The following is a 20,326-nucleotide window of genomic DNA, read 5'->3' as shown; positions in this document are numbered from 1 at the left end:
TATTTGTTATCACAAATCCATGCACACCTTGATTCAATTCTTGATAAGAGATGGGAGAACTCTTTTAAAGCCCACCTAGCAACAGGGAGGTCCGTCAGACCATACCCTGCAAACACATACATTCTGTCCAAGCACAAGGGCTTCTCCTATAGGTAATTTGTTGTTTTCCAAGCAAATGTGCTCTGTGGGACTTTAAGCACAACTTGAGTCTTAACTTGAAAAAAATGTGATGCTCTGTTACTGCAACAAGCAGTGACAAAAGCTGCAACGCTTCTCACTCTCCTACTGCAGTGATGATTTGCTTCAATCGTGAACTACAAAATGCACACGAGTTCCTATGGTGACACACATGTTCACAATTTTAGGAAACTGCAAAAATTAGGGTTGCCCATGCTGTGCTTCACTTCACTTCTATTGTTTACGCAGATGATAGCAGCACTTAGAGGCATCATTTTTTTCTGTCTTAGCTGATACTAAAATAAGAACACTCAATTTGCCCTTTTGGCTGACAATCTTTATTTCAGGGATTCTTGGATTTCTTGGATAAATTCTACTAATTAGGATATCACAAATTACCTAATGGTTTTTATAGAATTACAGATTCATTAAGGCTGGAAAAGCCCCGCAAGATCCCCAAGCCCAACCCCAGCCCACCCCACCATGCCCAATGACCACATCCTTCAGTGCCACATCTTCACAGCTCTTGAACACCCCCACGAATGGGGACTCTTCCACCTCCCAAGGCAGCCTGTGCCACTGCAGCACCACTCTTTGGAGAAAAATTGTTCCTAACACCCAACCTGAGCCTTCCATCGCACACCTTCGTCTTTCCATTCCCTTGCTGACGAATCCAACAAGGACTGGCCCTGCCAGTCCCAGCTTTGTGAGGATGCACCTCTATCCCTATTCAAAGTTCTTATCATTACTTCTATTCAGGTCCTCTCCAATCTCTTCATGCCCTGCTTGCTCCTTGAAATGAATGCCTGCTTGCTCCTTTCCCAGTCTATTGCACATACACCAAGTAAAGATCTGGAACTCCTGTTTCTTATCCCAAACAAAACAGAGGAGCAAGAGCTGGCACAGCAAAGCCATCACGGATGTGCTGCTCCTCTGCCAGGACAGCATTTCACTTGTCCAAACTTCTGCTCCACACTACCTGCTGCACCATGGAGGACAAGGTCCCCAAGTGTTCATTCTCCTGCTTCACACTGTGGCATCCAGATGAAGAACTGCAGGGAACGTCCCTTTGAGCTTCTCCTGGAACAAGCTCAGCCCTCACCAGGTACCGCATCCCAAACCCTGTGGCGCACTTCATCCAAACTCCACACTCAGACCACTCTGCTGCCAGCCTTTACACAAGTTCCTGCTTAATGCATACATACAGCAATAAGGAACCTTGCAGCATAGCCTGATTTAGTCAACTTTAACAGGGATGGCGAATGGTACAACTTTATCCATGGGGTTGCTCTCCTAAGCCCCCTCCCAAATCTCTAGAGCCCGTTCCAAGGCATGAAGGCTTTCAACTCCTCAATAAAACAGATGTAAGAATTCAGCATTGGTTAAGGAACATTTTTCCCTAACCTCATTCTCAGAAACAGAAGAACTGTTTTCAATCAAAGCAGTGCCAAGAAATAAAAAATAAAAAAATAAAAATAAAAAAAAAATCAGCCTAGGGAAGATGCTCAGCATGAAAAGTTTCATCACAAACAACTGATGGTTGTAAAAAATTAGGAGCGATTGAAAATTGGATTTCACTGCAGAAAGTGCTATGTTGGCCTATGTAGCAATAACAACCATGTGAAAACGTTATCAAAATGGTACTTTTAATGAGCAAGTACTGAGAAAAATAGTTACCCTGAAGAACATTCCTTAAAGCAAGTGTTTTAAGGGGAGTGGTGGAGTCCCATCCCTGGGAGCGATCAGAACTGTGGAGATGTGGCACTTGGGGACGTGGTCAGTGTGCATGGAGGGGCGGGTTGGGAGTGGACTTGGTGATCTTTCAGGGCATTTCCAACCTGAACGATTCAATGATTCTACGACTCTGTACTCTCTAGCATGATATACACACGGATGTGCATTCAGCCCAGTATAACAAGTCACATTTCAAGGTACTTCAACTCATTTCTACTATGCATGGTCAGTTCGGAAAAGTTTCATCTTCCATACCCAAGAATTATTAGTGTGGAGCAAGAGATTTCCTCAGGCTTTTCCTATTCATAGAGATTTCATACTAGTGCCAAACCATAAACAGGAAAGTGTTTGGTCTTTGGGAATGCCATTAGGAAAGACCAAGAACCATCTGCCACTGACTCCTGCGCCTACAATTGGTCTGTGCTAACGTGAGAAAGTGAAGGAACTGATATAACTTCTGTACATAACTTCAAATATACTGTATTTATCATTTTGCAGAAGACTAACCTAGGCAATAAAAGGCTGCCTGAGCAGCAGCACTGTCTTTGAGAGCCAACGGCACACAAAGGTTTTATCTATGTATTATAAATCTGTCTGAAACTGGTTTTGTGAAGTGGGAATCCTACACAAGTTATCAAATGCAGTCAGTGTGTTTTACTAACCTTGAAGCAAGGCTAACCGTTAAACCGCAGGGATAAGTATCAGCACACCGGAATTTTGCTCCAATGTCAACTCATTGGGTAATTTTAGTCAAGCTGCAAGCATGTTATTTCCTTTATTTGTGAAATCCGTTAAAAAAAAATATGCAAAAATGAAAGAACTCTGGTCAACACGAGTATTTACCTCTCTGTGCCCTTGGCCTGAACAAACTCCACTTGCTCTTGTTGTGAGAGTGGACAATACCCATCAATCAGCTCCCTCCAACCCAGCCAGCAAGGTATAGGGCACAGGAAGAATGCCAGTGGTGTCACCAACTCTACTCACAACCAAAGCTTCCTGTAGAAGCAAGGAGTGAAACATTTCTACTCTGCATATAAATGCACTGAAAGATAGATCATTTACTGGCATTATAATGAGAATGCCAATTGGTGAGTGCACTCTTGTAAACCCAAATTATCCAGGCTTAATGCAGAACTCAGCAGTGAGTTACACAGATAACCCCGAAGCCAAAACAAAAATCCTGCAAGCCAAAATACCTTCGCATATTTTCCAGCAATACTTTTGTATCAGTACATACCTACATTTATATTTCTTCTTTTTTTTACATTCGTTATATCTATGTGTCATATATCCTTTACATGGTATTCACATAAAAGTTACTCTGATATAAAACTTATACATATCTTTCTATCAACTGGCTATCACACAGAATCACACAGAATTGTAGGGGTTGGAAGGGACCTCTAGAGATCATCGAGACCAACTCCCCTACCAAGGCAGGTTCCCTACACCAGGTCGCACAGGTAGGCATCCAGGTGAGACATGAATATCTGGAGAAGGAGACTCCACAACCTATGTTGAATTAGCTCCACAAAGCTATGTTGATATCTGCCTTATATCCTCCTTTCACTATAAAATCATCTGTTTACTGTGTTTGTCATAGATAATTTGGTATCATAAAAATGCATTAATGTATACAGTAGACAGCTATTGTTTTTTATATTACATTTTCTACTCACAAGTACATACATAGAATACCAGTAGGTATCAAACAACCAACTGTCGATGCTGTGGTGCCTAAACTCATTTTTGGTCAAATGAATTTGACCTGCATCTTCCTTCCAACGAACAGCCAACTGCTAAAACCTCCCCTAATTCTCATAGTGATGAGAGAAACCTTCATTCAAGGTCATGAGCTGATCTTCCTCCTAGAAAAAGACCCCACCAAGAAGAGCAGGCAATTCTTCATGGAAGTTAATTAACTATAAAGTGCGCGGAGGGTTCCTCAACTTTCAAAGTATCTCACCAAAATGAAATTGATTTTGCTAGTTAGCAAACTCACAGTTGACACTGCATGTACTCAAAAGATTAAGAACCTGGTAAAAAAACAGGTTCAGCTCAGGAACTGCTTGCAGATGGCAGTATGATGCCACATCACCACATTCGGGGCTCAGAGCAGCTGTACATCAACTGTTGGAGGATCAGACACGTATTGTGACTCAGCTGCAGAGGAAAGAGGCTATTAAATGTAGTAAGATTTTTAATGATTTTCCAAATCGGGAAAGAAGGTATATAAACTTTGGCAAGTTCAGAGCTAAACCGTATCAAGTCAAGTAAAAAATAACACAGGAACAGTCTGCCAAATGTATGAAATTAACAGTAAGAGCTCTTTTTGAACAGTCTAAAAGGAGACAACTCCTTAGAGAGACCAAGAGGTGATGGAGGCATTAAGAGAGCACTCCAAGAAGATCACGCTCCAGCAGGTAAGCTAAATTTTTAAGATACGCTTTTAGGTTCTCTTTTAAAAACTCAGCATCCACTTCAAGTACTGAATCTAAGCAATATAAGTGGACTACAGAGCTTCAGCTGTACAACTGATGCAACGCACATGTTCACTTTTTGCTGTTCCCATTAACCTCATGCTCAGAATCCACCCTGTAGATGTAACTGTATGTATGCCATGGCACTCCATGCTTCTGTTGACTGAGTTTATGCAGTTAGAAGTATAAGCAGCTACAGAAACACCTGCCTGCACAATACGGAACTGATGCCATTACTGCAGGGAAAGCTCCAGTCCTACAATCAGCATCACGTTGTGCAAACATGCCTTCCATATTCAAGCAGGGTCTATAGACCTCATTAACTCATTTCTGAATTACCACTTGGTACAAGCCCAGCAGAGAAAAGCAAAACAAAACCTGGTACAACTTAATTAATGTTCCCTTAACCAAGCCCAGCATTGACATCTCAAAGGAATATGTGGATTAAACGGCTCTAAAATACATTCAGAACAAATTTTAAAAGGAAGCATGCAATGAATCAGTGATGTCTCCAGCTTCCTACCTCCCACACTTCTCGCATAGACATAACAGTTTGATGGTAAGACACCCACAGGATGCTCGACTGTAACTTATGGGTAGTGGACCACACTCAATCTAGCTGAAAGCACTTGGTATTCTAGCAGATTATAAAATCTTCCTATGCTTGTGGATAAAAGGACAATTTCCATAGCAGACAGTGCACTTCATAAGGAGTTGTGTCTAGCATGACACCCACACCAACCAGATAGAGCTGTATGTTTTCATTTATGCAGTCATTATTTTACAAACTCTGCTCCCCAGGGAGGATAGTGACAGCGACAGTGGTTCTGCACAACAAAGGCACTGATTTCTATCAAGGTGCAATAACTGCAACCATTTCAGGTTTCCAGCTTTCACACTTGTTTCCAGTATGCACCAAGTCACTGTGAAAGCTCAATTTAAAATTGACTGCAAAGCTCTAAATATTTGCCAAAGCAAAGTTTGACACTGTTCATCCACTCCATGAACTGACTCCTGCAAAAATACTGGTACGATGCCAAAATGATGTACAGTATCTGTGCGTGCCATGAGTTCTGGGACTGATGGCAGAGAGATAGAGGGGAGGACAGGGGAGGGTTCAAAATACGGAGGGAAAGAGATGCTGTCTGAATGACAGGAAGAGAAAAACTGACTGAGGAGGCATAATTTTCTAATACACAAACAGCAAAAACACACAAAAGTTCTTTCTTCTCCCAGTAAAAATACTGCAGAGTCAAACGGCAGAGATCAACATTCTCTACTTAGCAAGAACAACAATTCCATAGGAAGCTCCAAATCACGTGGCAAAACATCGACCTGAGCTGACAAGCTACAGGGACTATGTTTAAAACAATTTAATCCACTGATCTAGAAATTACTGACTAGATTCTAATTCTTCATAGATTGTTCAATGTATGTTTACCAAAACCATCATTTTGCGAGAGTTCTGTAAGTAGGCAGAGTGCAGAAATGGAGCAGAAAGGGTGTCAAAAGAGACAAGAGCCTTCCAGCCCGCCGTCGTTTTGCTCACATCACTGATGTACTTATTTAGTAAATTTACACAGTCCCAGGAGAGCCCGTGTTTAACATAATACACTTCCAATTCATGAAATAGCATTAGCAGAAATGGCACACGCACGCAGAGCAGCTGCACACAACGGTCTCCCTGCATTTGTTCATGTTAATGCTGCAATTAAAAAACGCAGTTGCACCACGGGCTGTCACCATGACTTGCTTTTGTGACTGCTGCAGAAGCTGGAAGCTGTTCATTTGAGAACAGCTCAACTTAGCAAAGCTTCAGAGTATTTTAGTGATAGAGAAACAAAAAGAGCTCAAAAAGAGGAAAAAAAGAAATATATAAATCTTCAGTAATAGTTTGTTCTAATCAATATGGCAATTACGATAACAACAAAAATGCAGCGACAGCAGCCACTGCACATTAAAATTTAACAGAAGCATTAAAAAGAATGTTGGGCAAGAGCAAGAACATGGCTAATGAGCACATTTTCCATCTGTGCTAGGTCTATTTCAGGACAACTCTCTTAACTGCAAAAATGTAAAATTCTGCACTTTCAGTTGCATAAAATCTTTCATAATGAGCAGTTCCTTAACCTAGGTGACACAGAATTCCTGTCCAAGAGTAGCTGTTAAAAAACCAAAGGCTTTACAGCTCCTCTCCACCCCCCAGGCTGCTGTGATCTAGAAGCAGAAAACAAGACCCACAAGATTACATTTTACAGCAAATCCCTAATTAATGTTTAATAGAAATGACAGCACACACAAAAAAAAAAAAATCTCCCCAAACTGGAAATTAAGTGAGAAATTCTAGGAAAAAAAAAAAAAAGAATCAGAAAAAAAATCCACTAAAGATTTCTCCAAAACAATGCAAGATCATGCTTCAGGCTGTTGGTGAACACTATTCAATGATCAAACTGTTATTCAGACCGGTTGGAATACCAATTTTCTCTAGAAGTTGCAGTTAGGATGTCAGTTTTGATACTGGGAGCAGATGCTCCAGATGCTGTAAGACAGGGACCTTAGAAAACTGATGCTTCTGTGTGAAAATGTCAGTGGAAGAACACTTTGCCTCCTTCTTGGTTGCAACAAATGATTCCACCCTCATGGATTTCTGCTGAGAATCATCTGATTGCTTCCACCTGGTCTGCAATAGGAAACCCATGGATAATCTCAGGTGAAGTCAGACTTTGTGGCCATGGACTGCCATATGTATCCAAGCATGGGGATGCGTCCACACCATGCCTTGGCTCCCCATGCTGTGAAATGGAAAAGCAGCCTTCCATGTAGCAGGATGAGGAGGGCTCAATCCCCTTGCCTAGCAAGCTTATGATTTCTCAAACAGGAATTCATTTAAAGAAGTTACATTTTTGCTTGAACATTTGATATCTTCAGTTCCTTGTCTTTGGAAACACAGGCCAACTGGCTGGTTGTCTTCATCTGATTATTACTAAAAGGAATTTTTAGGAGACTGCATGTGATCTAGCTGCAAGTAGCAGTTATCCCTACCCTGATCAGATGTTTGAATGTATGTTTGGGAACAAGCCTTCCTGCTGGAATTTAGTATACATTCCAAACTGGAACATACAGCTTCTTAGCAAGTCCTCTGGATAAAGAAAACACACCTGTGTTTAACAGAATACTTACAGATTTACAGCCACTGCTTCCTCTGCAAGGAGACAATTTCCAACCCAAAGAATCTTTATTCCAGTGCAGGTGCTGTTGTATGTGCATACATGCAGTTATATAAACATTTTTGGGGTCTCAGAGGCACGATGTCAAATTGTCATCTTCTGTGACACCATGAACAGTACACTAATGTGCCCTAGTACCCTTAAAGCTATTTCTTAATAATGAATTTAAGTATCTAGATATCAAGGAATGTAAAACTGAACCTTAAGCATTAAGATTTTTGCATTAGGATTAGGATGATCTGAAAGACTTCCTGTACAACCTTGGGACTGAACCTAGCTGAAAGCATTTTATCACAACATTCCTCCTTCATCCCAATGGTTGGCAGGTAAATATTCTGACTTGACCACAGCCTAGAAGTTTTCAATGTAATTGTTTCAAGAAAAATAGTTAAAAGAAGTGTTCCACCTACCGTACCATGAAGAATGTTCCTGTTTGATGCAGGGAGTTGGACCAGATCCCATCCAACTCAAATGATTCCGTGACTTGATGAGTGAAATGTACCTCAATTTCAAGAACTGTCCATTCTGTGTTCAGCCCGTTTCCTACAGGAATTCAGGCTTTTGCCAAATCCAAGGCAAGTTTAGGGCCTAACTCCAAAAGAAGATTTCACTGAAGCTGCTGGGACACCACACAGGCAGAAGACATCTGGGTATAATCACATCCCAGATCAGCACTATCATCAGTTCTAAAGCTATAAACACATGTCCTTTGCCTGAGAAGGGTTATATGCCACACATCCAAGAATTTATCACTGCCATCTATATTAGTGACAATCGTGACAGTCTGTTCTCTGCAGGGTAAGAACGGCACGGCTTCTGATATGCTTACATAGAAACTGCTGAAGTATTTAGAGGGTAATGTAAGAGCAGCTTACACAGCTGGAAAGACAACAAGCCTTAAGGCATGCAGCCTCTAGCTAAACTTCTCTTTAAAGCAACAACATATTCCTTTGCCAGTCCAAAATAAAAGTTTGAAAGCCTGATAACTATCACACGTGGTTTTTCTTGAGAATACAAAGGAAAAAACAGCTAAGATGATTCTCAGCAAATGATTCACTCTCATATTCTCCTCCCTAATCCTTCCCTCCACTTTTTCTATTGCACTTCACAAAGCATTGCATTCGTAGATACGACACCACTGGTACAGGAACAAGCAGTTGTGAAGGAGCTGTTTCTTGCCTGCCGAGCCCCACTTCACTGAAAACCTATTTCATTCCTACTGAAAACTAGTTTGTTCTGAAGGCTAAAGAGAATTCTTAGTTCATTCAATTAGTACTATATATCTCTATGTTCAACAGTTAGAGACTCTCATCATACTGAAAAAAAAATCCAAAATATTAGCAGGAGTGCCAAGAATTTTAGTCGTTTACAATTATTAGGAATTATTCCAGGGTTAGCTCCATTCTGAAGCTTTTCTGTTAGCATAAAACTCTGCCCTGGTCTTGACCACAATTCTCTTATGAAATCTAGTTTCCAAATTTATTACCTATACAACTTAGAAGAGTGATGAGGTCTCACCTCTGTCATTATTAATATCCACGACAGGCAGACAAGTTTCAGATCTCTGCCAAGTCAAAATCTGCCCAGTGAATTGCAGCACTTCTACAGTAATCTCAACCTGCTTCAAAATGTGTGGAAAAAGATGGCAATGCTTGACACACAGGAAGAAATACCATCCAGAGACTTATCTAGAAAGGTCAATCATGAAAACGTTTACTTAAAACATCAAGCAAAAATAAAATGCAGGAGTTGTTGGACCAACATGATCTGCATTTTGCATGAGTCCTAATGAAACTCCAACTAAGAATTGTGTTCACATTTACATCAGGAATGTTTTTATGCCCCCAAATGTGATTAATGTACAGGTAAGAATTTTCATGTCAGCCAACCAACTCATAAGGGAGTTCAAAAGGTATCAGAGAGCCATAGAACCATTAAGATTAGAAAAGACTTCTAGGATCAGCAAGTCTAACCCCAATCCATCTGGCCACGTCCCACGGCAAACTAAACCACAGAGCCCCTCTCCTCCTCCCTGCATCTACTCTGCCATGCAGAACCATTCTAACACACATCTCCATTCTTTCTACCTTATTGGACAGAAACCGAAGATGGAAAGGATCAGACAACAATATGGGAAACTTATGCAATGAGGGACTTGCTTCTATGCTTTCCTGTTTGGCGCTTCATACTTTCCACAGTGAAGGAGATACACCTATAAATTCATAATATTTAGCTTTCTTTGAGTCACATATTTGTTGATAAAAATAAAATGAATAAAGCTTATGTAAGCTTTGGGGCTGGCAATGGAATCTACATTTCAGGATCTCCGAATTGCTCCCAGTAAACTGGTTAGAAACATCTTTTTTGGAAGCTAAACTCATAAAATCATTTGAGCTGAAAGGAACCCTTAACAGCCGTCTGATCCAACTCCTCTGCAACATACAGAGACACCTACAGCTCCACCAGTGCCCAGAGCCCTGTTCAGTCTGACCTTGGGTGTCTGCAGGCATTGGGCACCACCACCAATCCGGTCAACCTATGCCAGCTTCTCCACCCTTAGCATAAACACCATGAACATCCCACCAGCAGGACAACTTTAACACTATTTTTGTAAGGTCATATGCAATCCTACAGCACCGCCAGCAGCAAGGCATCCTTTGATCACCTTTCTTCCCTCTTGCTCCAGTCCTTCACCCACAGTGAGAGCAGGCAGAAGGACCAGGGTGATGTAAGCGCATGGATTCCATCAAGGCATCAGACAGATCCTATGCTAGCGGGAGCAGATGGCTTCTCCCAGTAGCACTACAGCTGCTACCTCCCATCCACCAGCACATTACAGCCATGCCCCCAACCTATGGGAGTCACAGCTACCATGGGCAGTTACCTGACTGATGCAGGTTGGCACTAGCACAGCCCTGAACTTGGTGCAAATTCTGGATTTAAAAAAAAAGATAACCAAATTACTGAGGAGCAAGCTAAAATTCACTCTTTCCTATAAGGATAATAATTTAATTTCCATGTAGTACAGAAATTCACTTTACAATAATGGAAATCCATTCTTTTCATCGGGATGTCTCATTCTAGGTGCCACATTCTTCTCTTCTTAATAGTATTTTTCTTTCCACAAAGTGAGTCACTCTGGAAAATGCCACTTGCTTGAAAGAGGAGAATTGACAAACAAACCCAGCTGTCCTGAAAAATAATGCTTGCAGCTACATACTACAACTACCACATACCAATAAATTAAAACTTCAATCAGAAAAGAGAAGTTCCAAATCTACTCTACAATAGCATCTGGCTTCAGAAGAAGGCAACAAAATTTGTATCTGTAACTGCTGAAGTAGTTTCTACTAATACACTGTCAGCACATGATCTCCTTGGCTTTCCTCTAATTTGGCTGCAAAGGCTTTTGCAGAAAGAAGGAAAATGTTTTTAATGGCTTGTTCAAAGGGAAAAATGGCCATTTATCAGGTTATGTAAAAATCTTATACTTGTGTTGGAAACTACAGCTTGGCAGAACACGTTTAATTACCACTGCCTTTCTAGAACATTAAGTAAAAAATAACTGTGTTATAATCGTATTAAGAGTTTGAGACAAACATTTTAGTCAAAGGCCTCATTAAATCTTAGATCATTCTTTAGAGTTCAGCTCTTCCATGGGTGTACAGAAAGAGGGGAGTACAGCTCCAATCCATGGAAATAAAAGAAGGACGGAAAGATTTCCAAGCCCAAATGTAAAAGTGAACATCTTCTGCTCACAAGGAAAGCATACCTCACAGAGACGATGCTCATTTTGCCAAAACACTTCTACCTCACATTACAAAACTCAACATACTCTCCATGCTCTGACCACACACTACAGTCAGATTAAAAATTTTGTATGAGTAAAAATGTTTCTGTATGACTCTGCAAGACCAGACAATTTTGAAATACTTTTGTTCTAATGCACACAAATATTTTCATTGGTGATTACACAGATTCAAGCGCTCATCTGATTTTGAGTTTCGACATCAGGGATGCTTCACATCAGCCTCATCCTCATGGCCACTCTTTGCCCCATCCTCCAGAAATGGCTCTGGGGAGACATCACTGAGACCTTCCAGCACTTGAAGGGAGCTTATAATAAGGATGGAGACTGATTTCTTACACAGCCTGACAGCGATAGGACAAGGGTCCTTCCCTATCCTATAGGATAAGGGAAAGGACAAGATGGGAGGAGGAAATTCTTTACTGAGATGCAGCAGCAAGGCCCTGGCACTGCTGCCCAGAGCTGTGGGTGCCCCATCCCTGGAAGTGCCCAAGGCCATGGATGGGCTCTGGGCAGGCTGAGCTGGGGGGCAGCCATGGAAGGGATGGAGCTGGGGAAGGTCTCTTCCAACCCAACCATTCTATGGTTTTATGATCCCACATGGGCTTCCCACAGGCTGCAGCTCTCCAAGCTCCATCATGGCCCTGTACCACGGGAGCTATATTCACAAACCAAATTTACGTCCTGGATCTGACCTCTTACATAAATTGCCTACTGCTAACTGGAAAACTGTAAGCCCTGCTGGATCTGCAGGAACTAGAAAGTTCTGCTGCATCACTGTAAAGACTTAATGTAAGGATTTACTGCAGCTAGCAGGTAAGTAAGCTCACTGCTCCTCTCTTGTCCACGGGAATAGCATATTGCCTCTCATGTTCTGGTCCTGAATGATGACATCCTTAACAGTGAAAAGTGTACTCTTTAGGTACATTTAATTACAAAATGGACTCCCTTTCAGAGCCAAGGGCTGCTTTAATTTATTCCAAGCTCTGGAGTATTTTCTCCTCTCCCCTGAGAAAACTGTTTGTAAAGCAAATAAAACTGTTTCAGAGCATAAGTTTGATGAACAGAATACATGTTAGAAAACTATCAGATTTCGGTAGTTAAATATTAATTTTATACTAGGACAGGGTTAAAGCACAGACTTGCACCTTTAATTGCTGATGACTGAAAAATTAATCGTGGTTTATTTCAGAAGCTGAAGGTGACAGCACAGACCTCAAGCTTCCACAGGCAGGCAGCGATTTTTGTCATTGTCTTTTTATTATTTTATTTTGTCTTATAGTGGGTTATTTGAAGCTACTCGAGGTTTTGGGCTATCAGGATAAACGTCAGAGAGAGAAATCACCAACATACAACACACCTCATGAAACTCACTGCAGAACTCTCAGTAAACAAGCTGGAACATATGGTTGCAATTAGGATTTGTATTACCACAGGAATCAGTAGCTCTAGTCACAAACCACAACTCATTATGCTATGCGCTGTGCATCCTGAATGATAGCCTCCATTCTCAGCAGTTTACACTTAAACATACGAGAAGAAACAGAATTCCCAACTTGTCAGCCTCACCTTTGTGCCAGGGAAGATCCTCCTGGAAACTGTGCTAAAGCACACGGAAAAGACAGAGGTGATATGAGACAACCAGCATGGCTTCACCAAGAGCCAGTCCTGCCTGATCAACTCAGTGGCCCTTTGTGATGGTGTAACTGCAAGAGCAGACAAAGGAAGAGCCGCTGCTGCTATCTCTCTGGACTTCAGTAGGGCCTTCCACACAGTACCACACAACATCCTCCTCTCCAAATTGGAAAGATACGGATTTGGTGTGTGACTGTTTGACAGACAAAGAACTGGCGGCAGGATCCAATCCAGGTAGTGGTGTAAATGGCTCAATGTTCAGATGGAGATCAGAGATGTCCATCTCTGTGAGCAGTGTCCTGTTAGGGGTCAGTAGTTGGAGGGGTGTTTTTGTGATAGGACAAAAAGTGTCTAAAAAGTGAGAAAAAGATAGGACTGGGAAGTGAACTAAAATGAAAAGAAAAAAGAAGTATATGAAAAAAAGTAAAGGAAAACTCAAAGGAGAGATTCATGCCTTGGTCTGACAGTAGTTCAACCCAGCAGAGATGATGGTCAGGATGATGCTCTGCTGGAGTCCAGCTTCGTGGGCAGCTCTTGCAGACTGACCCACCCATAGTTACATTACTGCTACTCTCCAACTTGAGCTGTGGCCACACATTTTGCTACAGTTCAGACACATCTTTAGAGAAATCAAGAAAAATTTAAAAATCTGGACCCTATCTAGATATTTACATCGAGGCAGAGTCACAGTGCCATGATCACAGTGACAAGAGGATGATGCCACTACAGACTGTAAGAAAGAAGCAAGCCTAACAGATAGAAGTCAGAGAAATGCCTTAGATTTACATTTTCATTTATCCCAAGCATGAACAGGCAATCAAACACTGACTAAGAACCAGGGAGATGGAGAAAATAATAGTTTATGCAGAAGAACATACACTAGGTTTGTGACACATCAAAAAGGTACTGAATATCTAATAGTCCCACTTGAAATATCTGTAAGTAGAAAAGAAGTTTGGTGGAGTATTATGAAATTAACACACATTGTGAAAGCACTTTTTCTGTCTTGATACTTCAACATTTTCAACGTATATAATCAAAATTTGACTTTCCTCTTCAATTTTAAAATTGAACACTAGATAAGAATAGCTGCCTTTTGATGTTAAGGATAACCATACAAGATACACATGTCCCAAGGTCCTGAAGGGACTGGCTGATGTGGTGGCCAGGATGTTCTCCATCAGCATTTAAAAAGTCATGGCTGTCAGGTAAAGCTCCCAATGGCTGGAAAAAAGGTAACTCCCATTTATAAGAAAGGGAGAAAAAAAGACCGAGGGAACTACAGGCTGACCTGTCAGTGCCTGGGAAGATCATGGAGCTGATCCTCCTGGGAGAGATATTAAGGCACATGAGGGATGAGCAGGTGATCCAAGACAGCCAGCATTTTCACCAGGGGCAGATCATGTCTGACCCATCTGGTGGTCCTCTGTGAAATGACAAGACTCAGTAGTTACAGGAAGATCAACAGATGGCATCTACCTGGACTTCTGCAAGGCCTTTTACATGGTCCCACACCGTACTATCATCTCTAAATTGGAGAGAGATGAGTTTGAAGGGTGGACTATTCAGGGGATAAAGAATTGGTTGGATGGTTGCAGCCAGAGGGTTGTGGTCAGCAGCTCTATGTCTAGGTGAGAGTGGTGACAAATAGTGTTCCCCAGTGACTACGAAGTGTTCCTGTAAATGAAATTGTTGGCACAAAAAAAAATGATGAATAAACCTGAGTCTATGCAAGTCAAAGATGTACTAAATAGGTCACCAGACTCCTTCTTCAAGTACACCAATGCTGAATGACATCATGCAGACCGAAGAACACACTTCTACGAAAGTCATTAGCGTTCAGGAATGTTTGTCTAGTTCCAACAGAAGAGTTCAGACAGGAGAAGAAAAGTAGCTGCTGATGACTACACACTGAATTATGCAATTCATATTAATTCTCCTGCAGTACATTTGTGGGCCAGATGGGTTGTGAAGATCAACCAGGTCAAGATGAATAGCCTTTCATTCACTTCTTCCAGGTACAGCATTGTACCCATTACAATTGCAATCATCTGAACAGCACACGGTAAGTCAGCTAGAATCTACCACTGCAGTAGCTCCTAAGTACTTCACGATGTGCTGCAGTGTGGTTGTTTTTTCAGATAGTGAAGTGTTTCAAATGAAACCATTTAATTTGGCTAATTTTTAGTAGTCTTAAGCAGTACTCATATTTTTGTTTTACCACAGTATTTGTTTGGCACTGTAACACAAGTTTTATCTTACAAGATAAAAAATTTGCTTGCCCACAAGCAGTTCTCTCAACTGAATAAACTGAGGAGAGAATTTTAAACTGGCAATACAATTTTTGAAGCTCACACAAATGTACCTTCCGAACCAAGAAGTTCACACCAAGAAAATTACTTTTTGATTCATAATAAGAAGTTCTATTCTATACTGCTGTGCATATTGATGCGATTTATGCGTTCACAGCACACGAACAGCACACCACCAGATCCAGCAGCACAACTGCTTTGCACACCTGCTAAAAGACTACCTAATGGAAGATACAAAACAAAGTTGACTCAAAGCCAAAGCCACTACATAGAAGAATGTCCTTTATTAACAAAAGATTTCGCTTTCCCTCTCAATCCAAAAACATAACTGTTTGTTTATCTACTGGAAGCTGACATTATTGGTAATGCAATTCTAATCAAGGTCTTTTACGTACAAGATGAAGAAATGTTCTTGCAGCATACTGATAGCTTACATGCAGTAGAGTCAAAGGGAAGTAACTGGTGTGAGCACCTTGTCTGTGTGGTTTCAGGGTTAAGGAGGCTCGTGACAGAAAAAGAAGCAGTCTACAGTAGATGAGAAGCAGGAGAAGGTTAACTGTGGGAAAGGGTAAACTTCTGCTTGTGTTCTGTATACTCTGCTGATCACAAGAAAGGAAGGGGAGGCTGTAAATACAGTGCTTAAACAAGAGTGCTCATCTGCTGCAGTGCAAGCGGCTACAAAATACGCAGAACGTAATACAATGAGGCAGATGACTATGGTGTCAAGTCATGTAATTCCAAATTAACAGGCACAGTAATTATCTTAAGCCTCCAAGTTTTACATGAAAAATGAAGGTTCCTAAAAACCAGGCTATCCTTTTCCATCCCAAGTTTTTTTGAGCATTATGCATTTTAAGCATTAGAAAAAAGCCAATCTTCAATTCTTCCATTCCTTTCAACATTTATCCAGTAAAATCATAAAAGATTACAAAAATATACAAAAAAATAAACCATACAGACTTCTGAAGTTTTTCACAGCAGCCCACTGCTCAGAACTTACTCCAGATTCATAACCAACCAGTGTTTGTGTTGCTGTTTTCAAATCTCTACTGCACTCCACACACATACTTAATGCTAAATAAACCAAATACAGAGTGCTTAACTCAGAGATGCTTCCAATGGACAAATGTGCCATTTACTTTATCAGTCCTACTGCATCCAAATTCCACATACTGTCCAGCACCATATGCAACAAACAAACAGACAAAAACATCAACTGTGTGCACACAGACAGAAAAAATCTCCCAACTTTCTAACTGGATGCAGCACTTTTTTCCTGGAAAGGTCATTAGAAGGCTCTTTATAAAAGCTGTTTCGCCTAAAGCTTTGTATGAAGACACTTGACTCACCAGAGGATAAGATGGCACTTCAGTTGCTCACAAAAGGAACAACGTAAGTGTAGGAGTGTGCCAAGGGAGCTGTTAAGGGAATGGTTCAAGAAAAGGGAAGGGGGTGGAAGTGTGGGAAGAGACAAGAACAGGTGTAGGCAGAGACCTCAGGATTTTGCACTGAGCAATGCAGACTAATTTATAATTGAGCAACGCAAATTTTATACATAAGAAGTAGAACTTGTGGGGATATGATATCAGGGGAGCTATGGAGGAAGGTAAGAGTGGAGACAATCTGGATGGACTTTATAAGCTCAGCAAGTGAAAAGAAAAGAAAGCTCTTTTGCCTGTAGCAGCATTAAGGCAGAAGGATACTGGAGCATGACGACAGTGGCCGTGAGATCAGAACAAGTAGAGAAACACAGAGAAAACTGCTCTCCAGCCACGAGCTGAAGTACAAGCCACATACAGAGAACTAGTTCAGAAAGCATTTTAAAAGCAATTTTCTCCAGCAATTGAAAAGAAAGAACATACCTGCTGGGACTTTCACAATAAAAAACATGTCATAGGGAACAATTTCATTTCTCTTCACTGCTTAAATAAACAGCAAACCAAGCAACTGTTCTTTCACACGTTCGCATCAGGGGCATAAGCCTAACATTGCACTGTCTGCCCCAACCATATCGACTGGAAATCAGAAAGAAGACAGTGTTCCAGTGAAGGCATGGGGCTGTGTGTAACCTCACTTGACACAGACGTGGTGGTACACAGGATACACTGCACTGCAAAGATGTGCTCTCTTACTGCCTCCAAGAGGAGATCCATGAGCACTGCCACAGACTGAAATGTTTTCTGGCAGAGCACACGCAGCACGAACTTCAGTATTCCATAGAGATGCTTCCAGTGACTGATTTCACAAAAGATCAAAATAAATAGCATGTGTTCTAACAGCAACTGAATTGTAAAGTGTTATTTACATTTATCAAATTAAAGAAAAGCAATGTGCACTGCTGTAATATATATTATTACTGTTAGCAGTACATTTAGTTTTATTCTTATTGTATGATAAAGAAAATCCTTTAGGAAGATCTTTCGCATGCAATACACACAGCAAAAAAACACACATGTGGCATGAAGAAGACCGAAACAACAGCACAAAGTGTAACAAACATGAACAGCCATTTTCTTGACTAAAAAAAAGAAAAAGTGCCATTAAGTTCCCTAAATATACTAAGTAACACTGAAACTTGTCAGAAAAGGAACAGGTTATGGGTATGTTAGTAGAAGGGGTCACCCATAGGACAGCACTTCCTAAGGTTTGATGAACTGCATGCAGAAGACTCACTTGCCACCCCAGATGCAATCCCATACAGCAGTCCTCCTCCATCTGTCTGCTGCTGAAAGACATGTGTCCCTGGAGGAGGGCTTCTTTCTTGTCTAATGAAGTTGTAGAGCAAAGTTTTCACGAGTCTGCTGGTATATGGGAGGCTGCAAAGACAAAAAAAAAAACAACAAAGGCTGACTTACAAGGAGCAAGATTTAGCTCAGCTAGAGTCAATACTACATATTTTTGTTTGCTGGAACTAGGCTTAGCTTAGATCTCAGATCTTTTCAGAATCTTTTTAATCACTTCCTACATCTGCAGAATAGCAGATACTTGTTATCTGCACAGCAAAGACCAGGTGGCCTGCAAAGCAGTCCTGAGCACTGTGCCACTGTACAAACTAAAAGGGAGAGCACACAAATGTTTGCCCTTGCAGAGCTGCACTCAATTCCACAGGGCTCTGCAGAAGCACCTTCAACAGCAGTCACAAACATGTTTTGTTCTGAATATTGCCTATAAATCGGTCCGTGCAACTGTTGTATTATTTCACGCCAAGAAACAAGTAGAAAAATATTTATGCTAGGGAGAGAAAGAATATACTGTTTGTTTTTTTCTCTATGCTTCGGAGAAATAGAGCAGGTAAGAAAAGTATTCCTCCAACTCGTGGTGTATGGCTGTGTATGGCTGGGGTCAATGTGCAAGGACCAATGCAACATCCGACCTCACACAGTGGTTCTGACAAATGCACATGCAACTTGTTGGATGTAAACAGGACGTAGCAGCTTTTCTAAGAAACAAAGAAAAGGATTTCCAAGGAAAGAAACAGTTCTTCAATTCTTCCTCCCACGTGATGCAGAGGTATACAGACTGCACTATGGTCATCTCCAGCCCCTTTACCCAGTGCCCTCAGACCCTTCATTGTCATATATGCCCAGCCACTAAACCCTCCACTCATCTCCACTGGCCAGCTACCTGCTACTCCCAGCTTAAACCAGAACATTCTGCCCTACTCCCAGATATTCCCCTCATCCTCTTTCCTTTCCTCACATATCTCACAGGAGGCACTACCCCCCGCTTCTAGCAGGAACTGCAGGAACAGATAGTAATTACCTTTACCAAACAGCTGCCTGTATGCAATTTAAAGGTGAAAGAGGAGAAATGGCAGACTGTTTCTGATCGAAAAGCATAGACGCTGCTTATAGGGAGAACAAATTACTACCAAGCCTGTTTCACTGCCTTTGTGTAGAAGCACAAACGGTTTAAACAAGCTCCATTTCATGGAGTTGCCATTTTATCTAGCTCCAAAACATGACATACCATCGCCCACGCATCAGGTATCTGTGAATGAGGCTCTCCCGCAGAATTTCCTTGTGGAAGAGCTGGCAGGAAAGGAAGACAATGAGCGTTGTCACAGCCTCCAAGGAAATGCTGTAGGTGATATCTCTGCAGGAAAAAGGGAAAATGCATAAGGATTAATTTAATGGCTTTGTTTACAAACTGACTCATAAGAACATTTAGTAGCTTCATCTGAGGTTATGCACTTTACAGAAAGTTTCAACTGAGAGCAACCAAACAACTTAGAAAAACCCCTCTTAGTAGAAAACAGTATCATTGCACACAGACAATGCATTATTTGTCACTGCCACAAGCATTTCGTGCTATGTCACAGGACAATGTAAAAACACTACAGTATTGCCTACAACATTCCACCTTCGATTTTCAGACTATACTTCACCTCAAAAATAATAAATACATCTCAAAGACATGCATTTTGTCTTGTTAAACAAAACTGTCACAAAAGCAACTAAGTTCTAAGCCTGGGAAACAGCCAACAAGCCAAACACAACTCCATATGCCAGGAAGAATGGATCGCTACGGAAGAGTTGTCACATACAAATAAATGCTACCTTAACTGTAAGAAGTGCTCGGGATATCACAATGCCACAGAGAGCTGCTCCATTTTCAGTAGTAATTGTGAGGTGACAAAGTATGACATTTAAAGTTATTACTGCCAATCCCAAAGAATACAGTATAATGATTCAGTGGTGACTGCAGACGGTTTAGCAAAACTCATTAAGTCGAGGTTATTTAGGCAAGGTGCAGCAAAATGAATGAGAAAGTCAAGTTATTTTGGAGATTCTTTGGTTTCTGTTTTCAACTCTGTCTATAACAACTTTGTTACAGAGCATAGCTTTAAAACAAAATGAAACATTGGTATGAAGGAGCCCTACTCTTGCTTTCAACCCTTCTGCGTCAGTTGTGGGTCAGAGTTTGAAGAAAGGGATGAGGAAGGTGAGTGTT

At 41.2% G+C, this 20,326-nt stretch overlaps 1 protein-coding gene across 7 annotated transcripts in view; it reads right to left on the bottom strand.

The window, feature by feature from the left end:
- The window catches only part of DYM (dymeclin), a 150,442-nt gene that overhangs the window by 97,302 nt on the left and 32,814 nt on the right, over nucleotides 1-20,326 (bottom strand). For all 7 annotated transcript variants that reach the window (XM_048931597.1, XM_048931601.1, XM_048931594.1 and 4 more), the window contains 2 exons: nucleotides 19,343-19,468; nucleotides 18,047-18,189 (listed from right to left, as the gene is read on the bottom strand). In XM_048931597.1, the coding sequence (XP_048787554.1) occupies nucleotides 18,047-18,189; nucleotides 19,343-19,468 (269 nt within the window). The remainder of the gene's footprint in view (nucleotides 1-18,046; nucleotides 18,190-19,342; nucleotides 19,469-20,326) is intronic.

This window comes from Lagopus muta, chromosome Z, assembly GCF_023343835.1.
Source record: "Lagopus muta isolate bLagMut1 chromosome Z, bLagMut1 primary, whole genome shotgun sequence".
Taxonomy (NCBI): domain Eukaryota; kingdom Metazoa; phylum Chordata; class Aves; order Galliformes; family Phasianidae; genus Lagopus; species Lagopus muta.
This window is presented reverse-complemented; position numbering and strand designations above follow the sequence as displayed.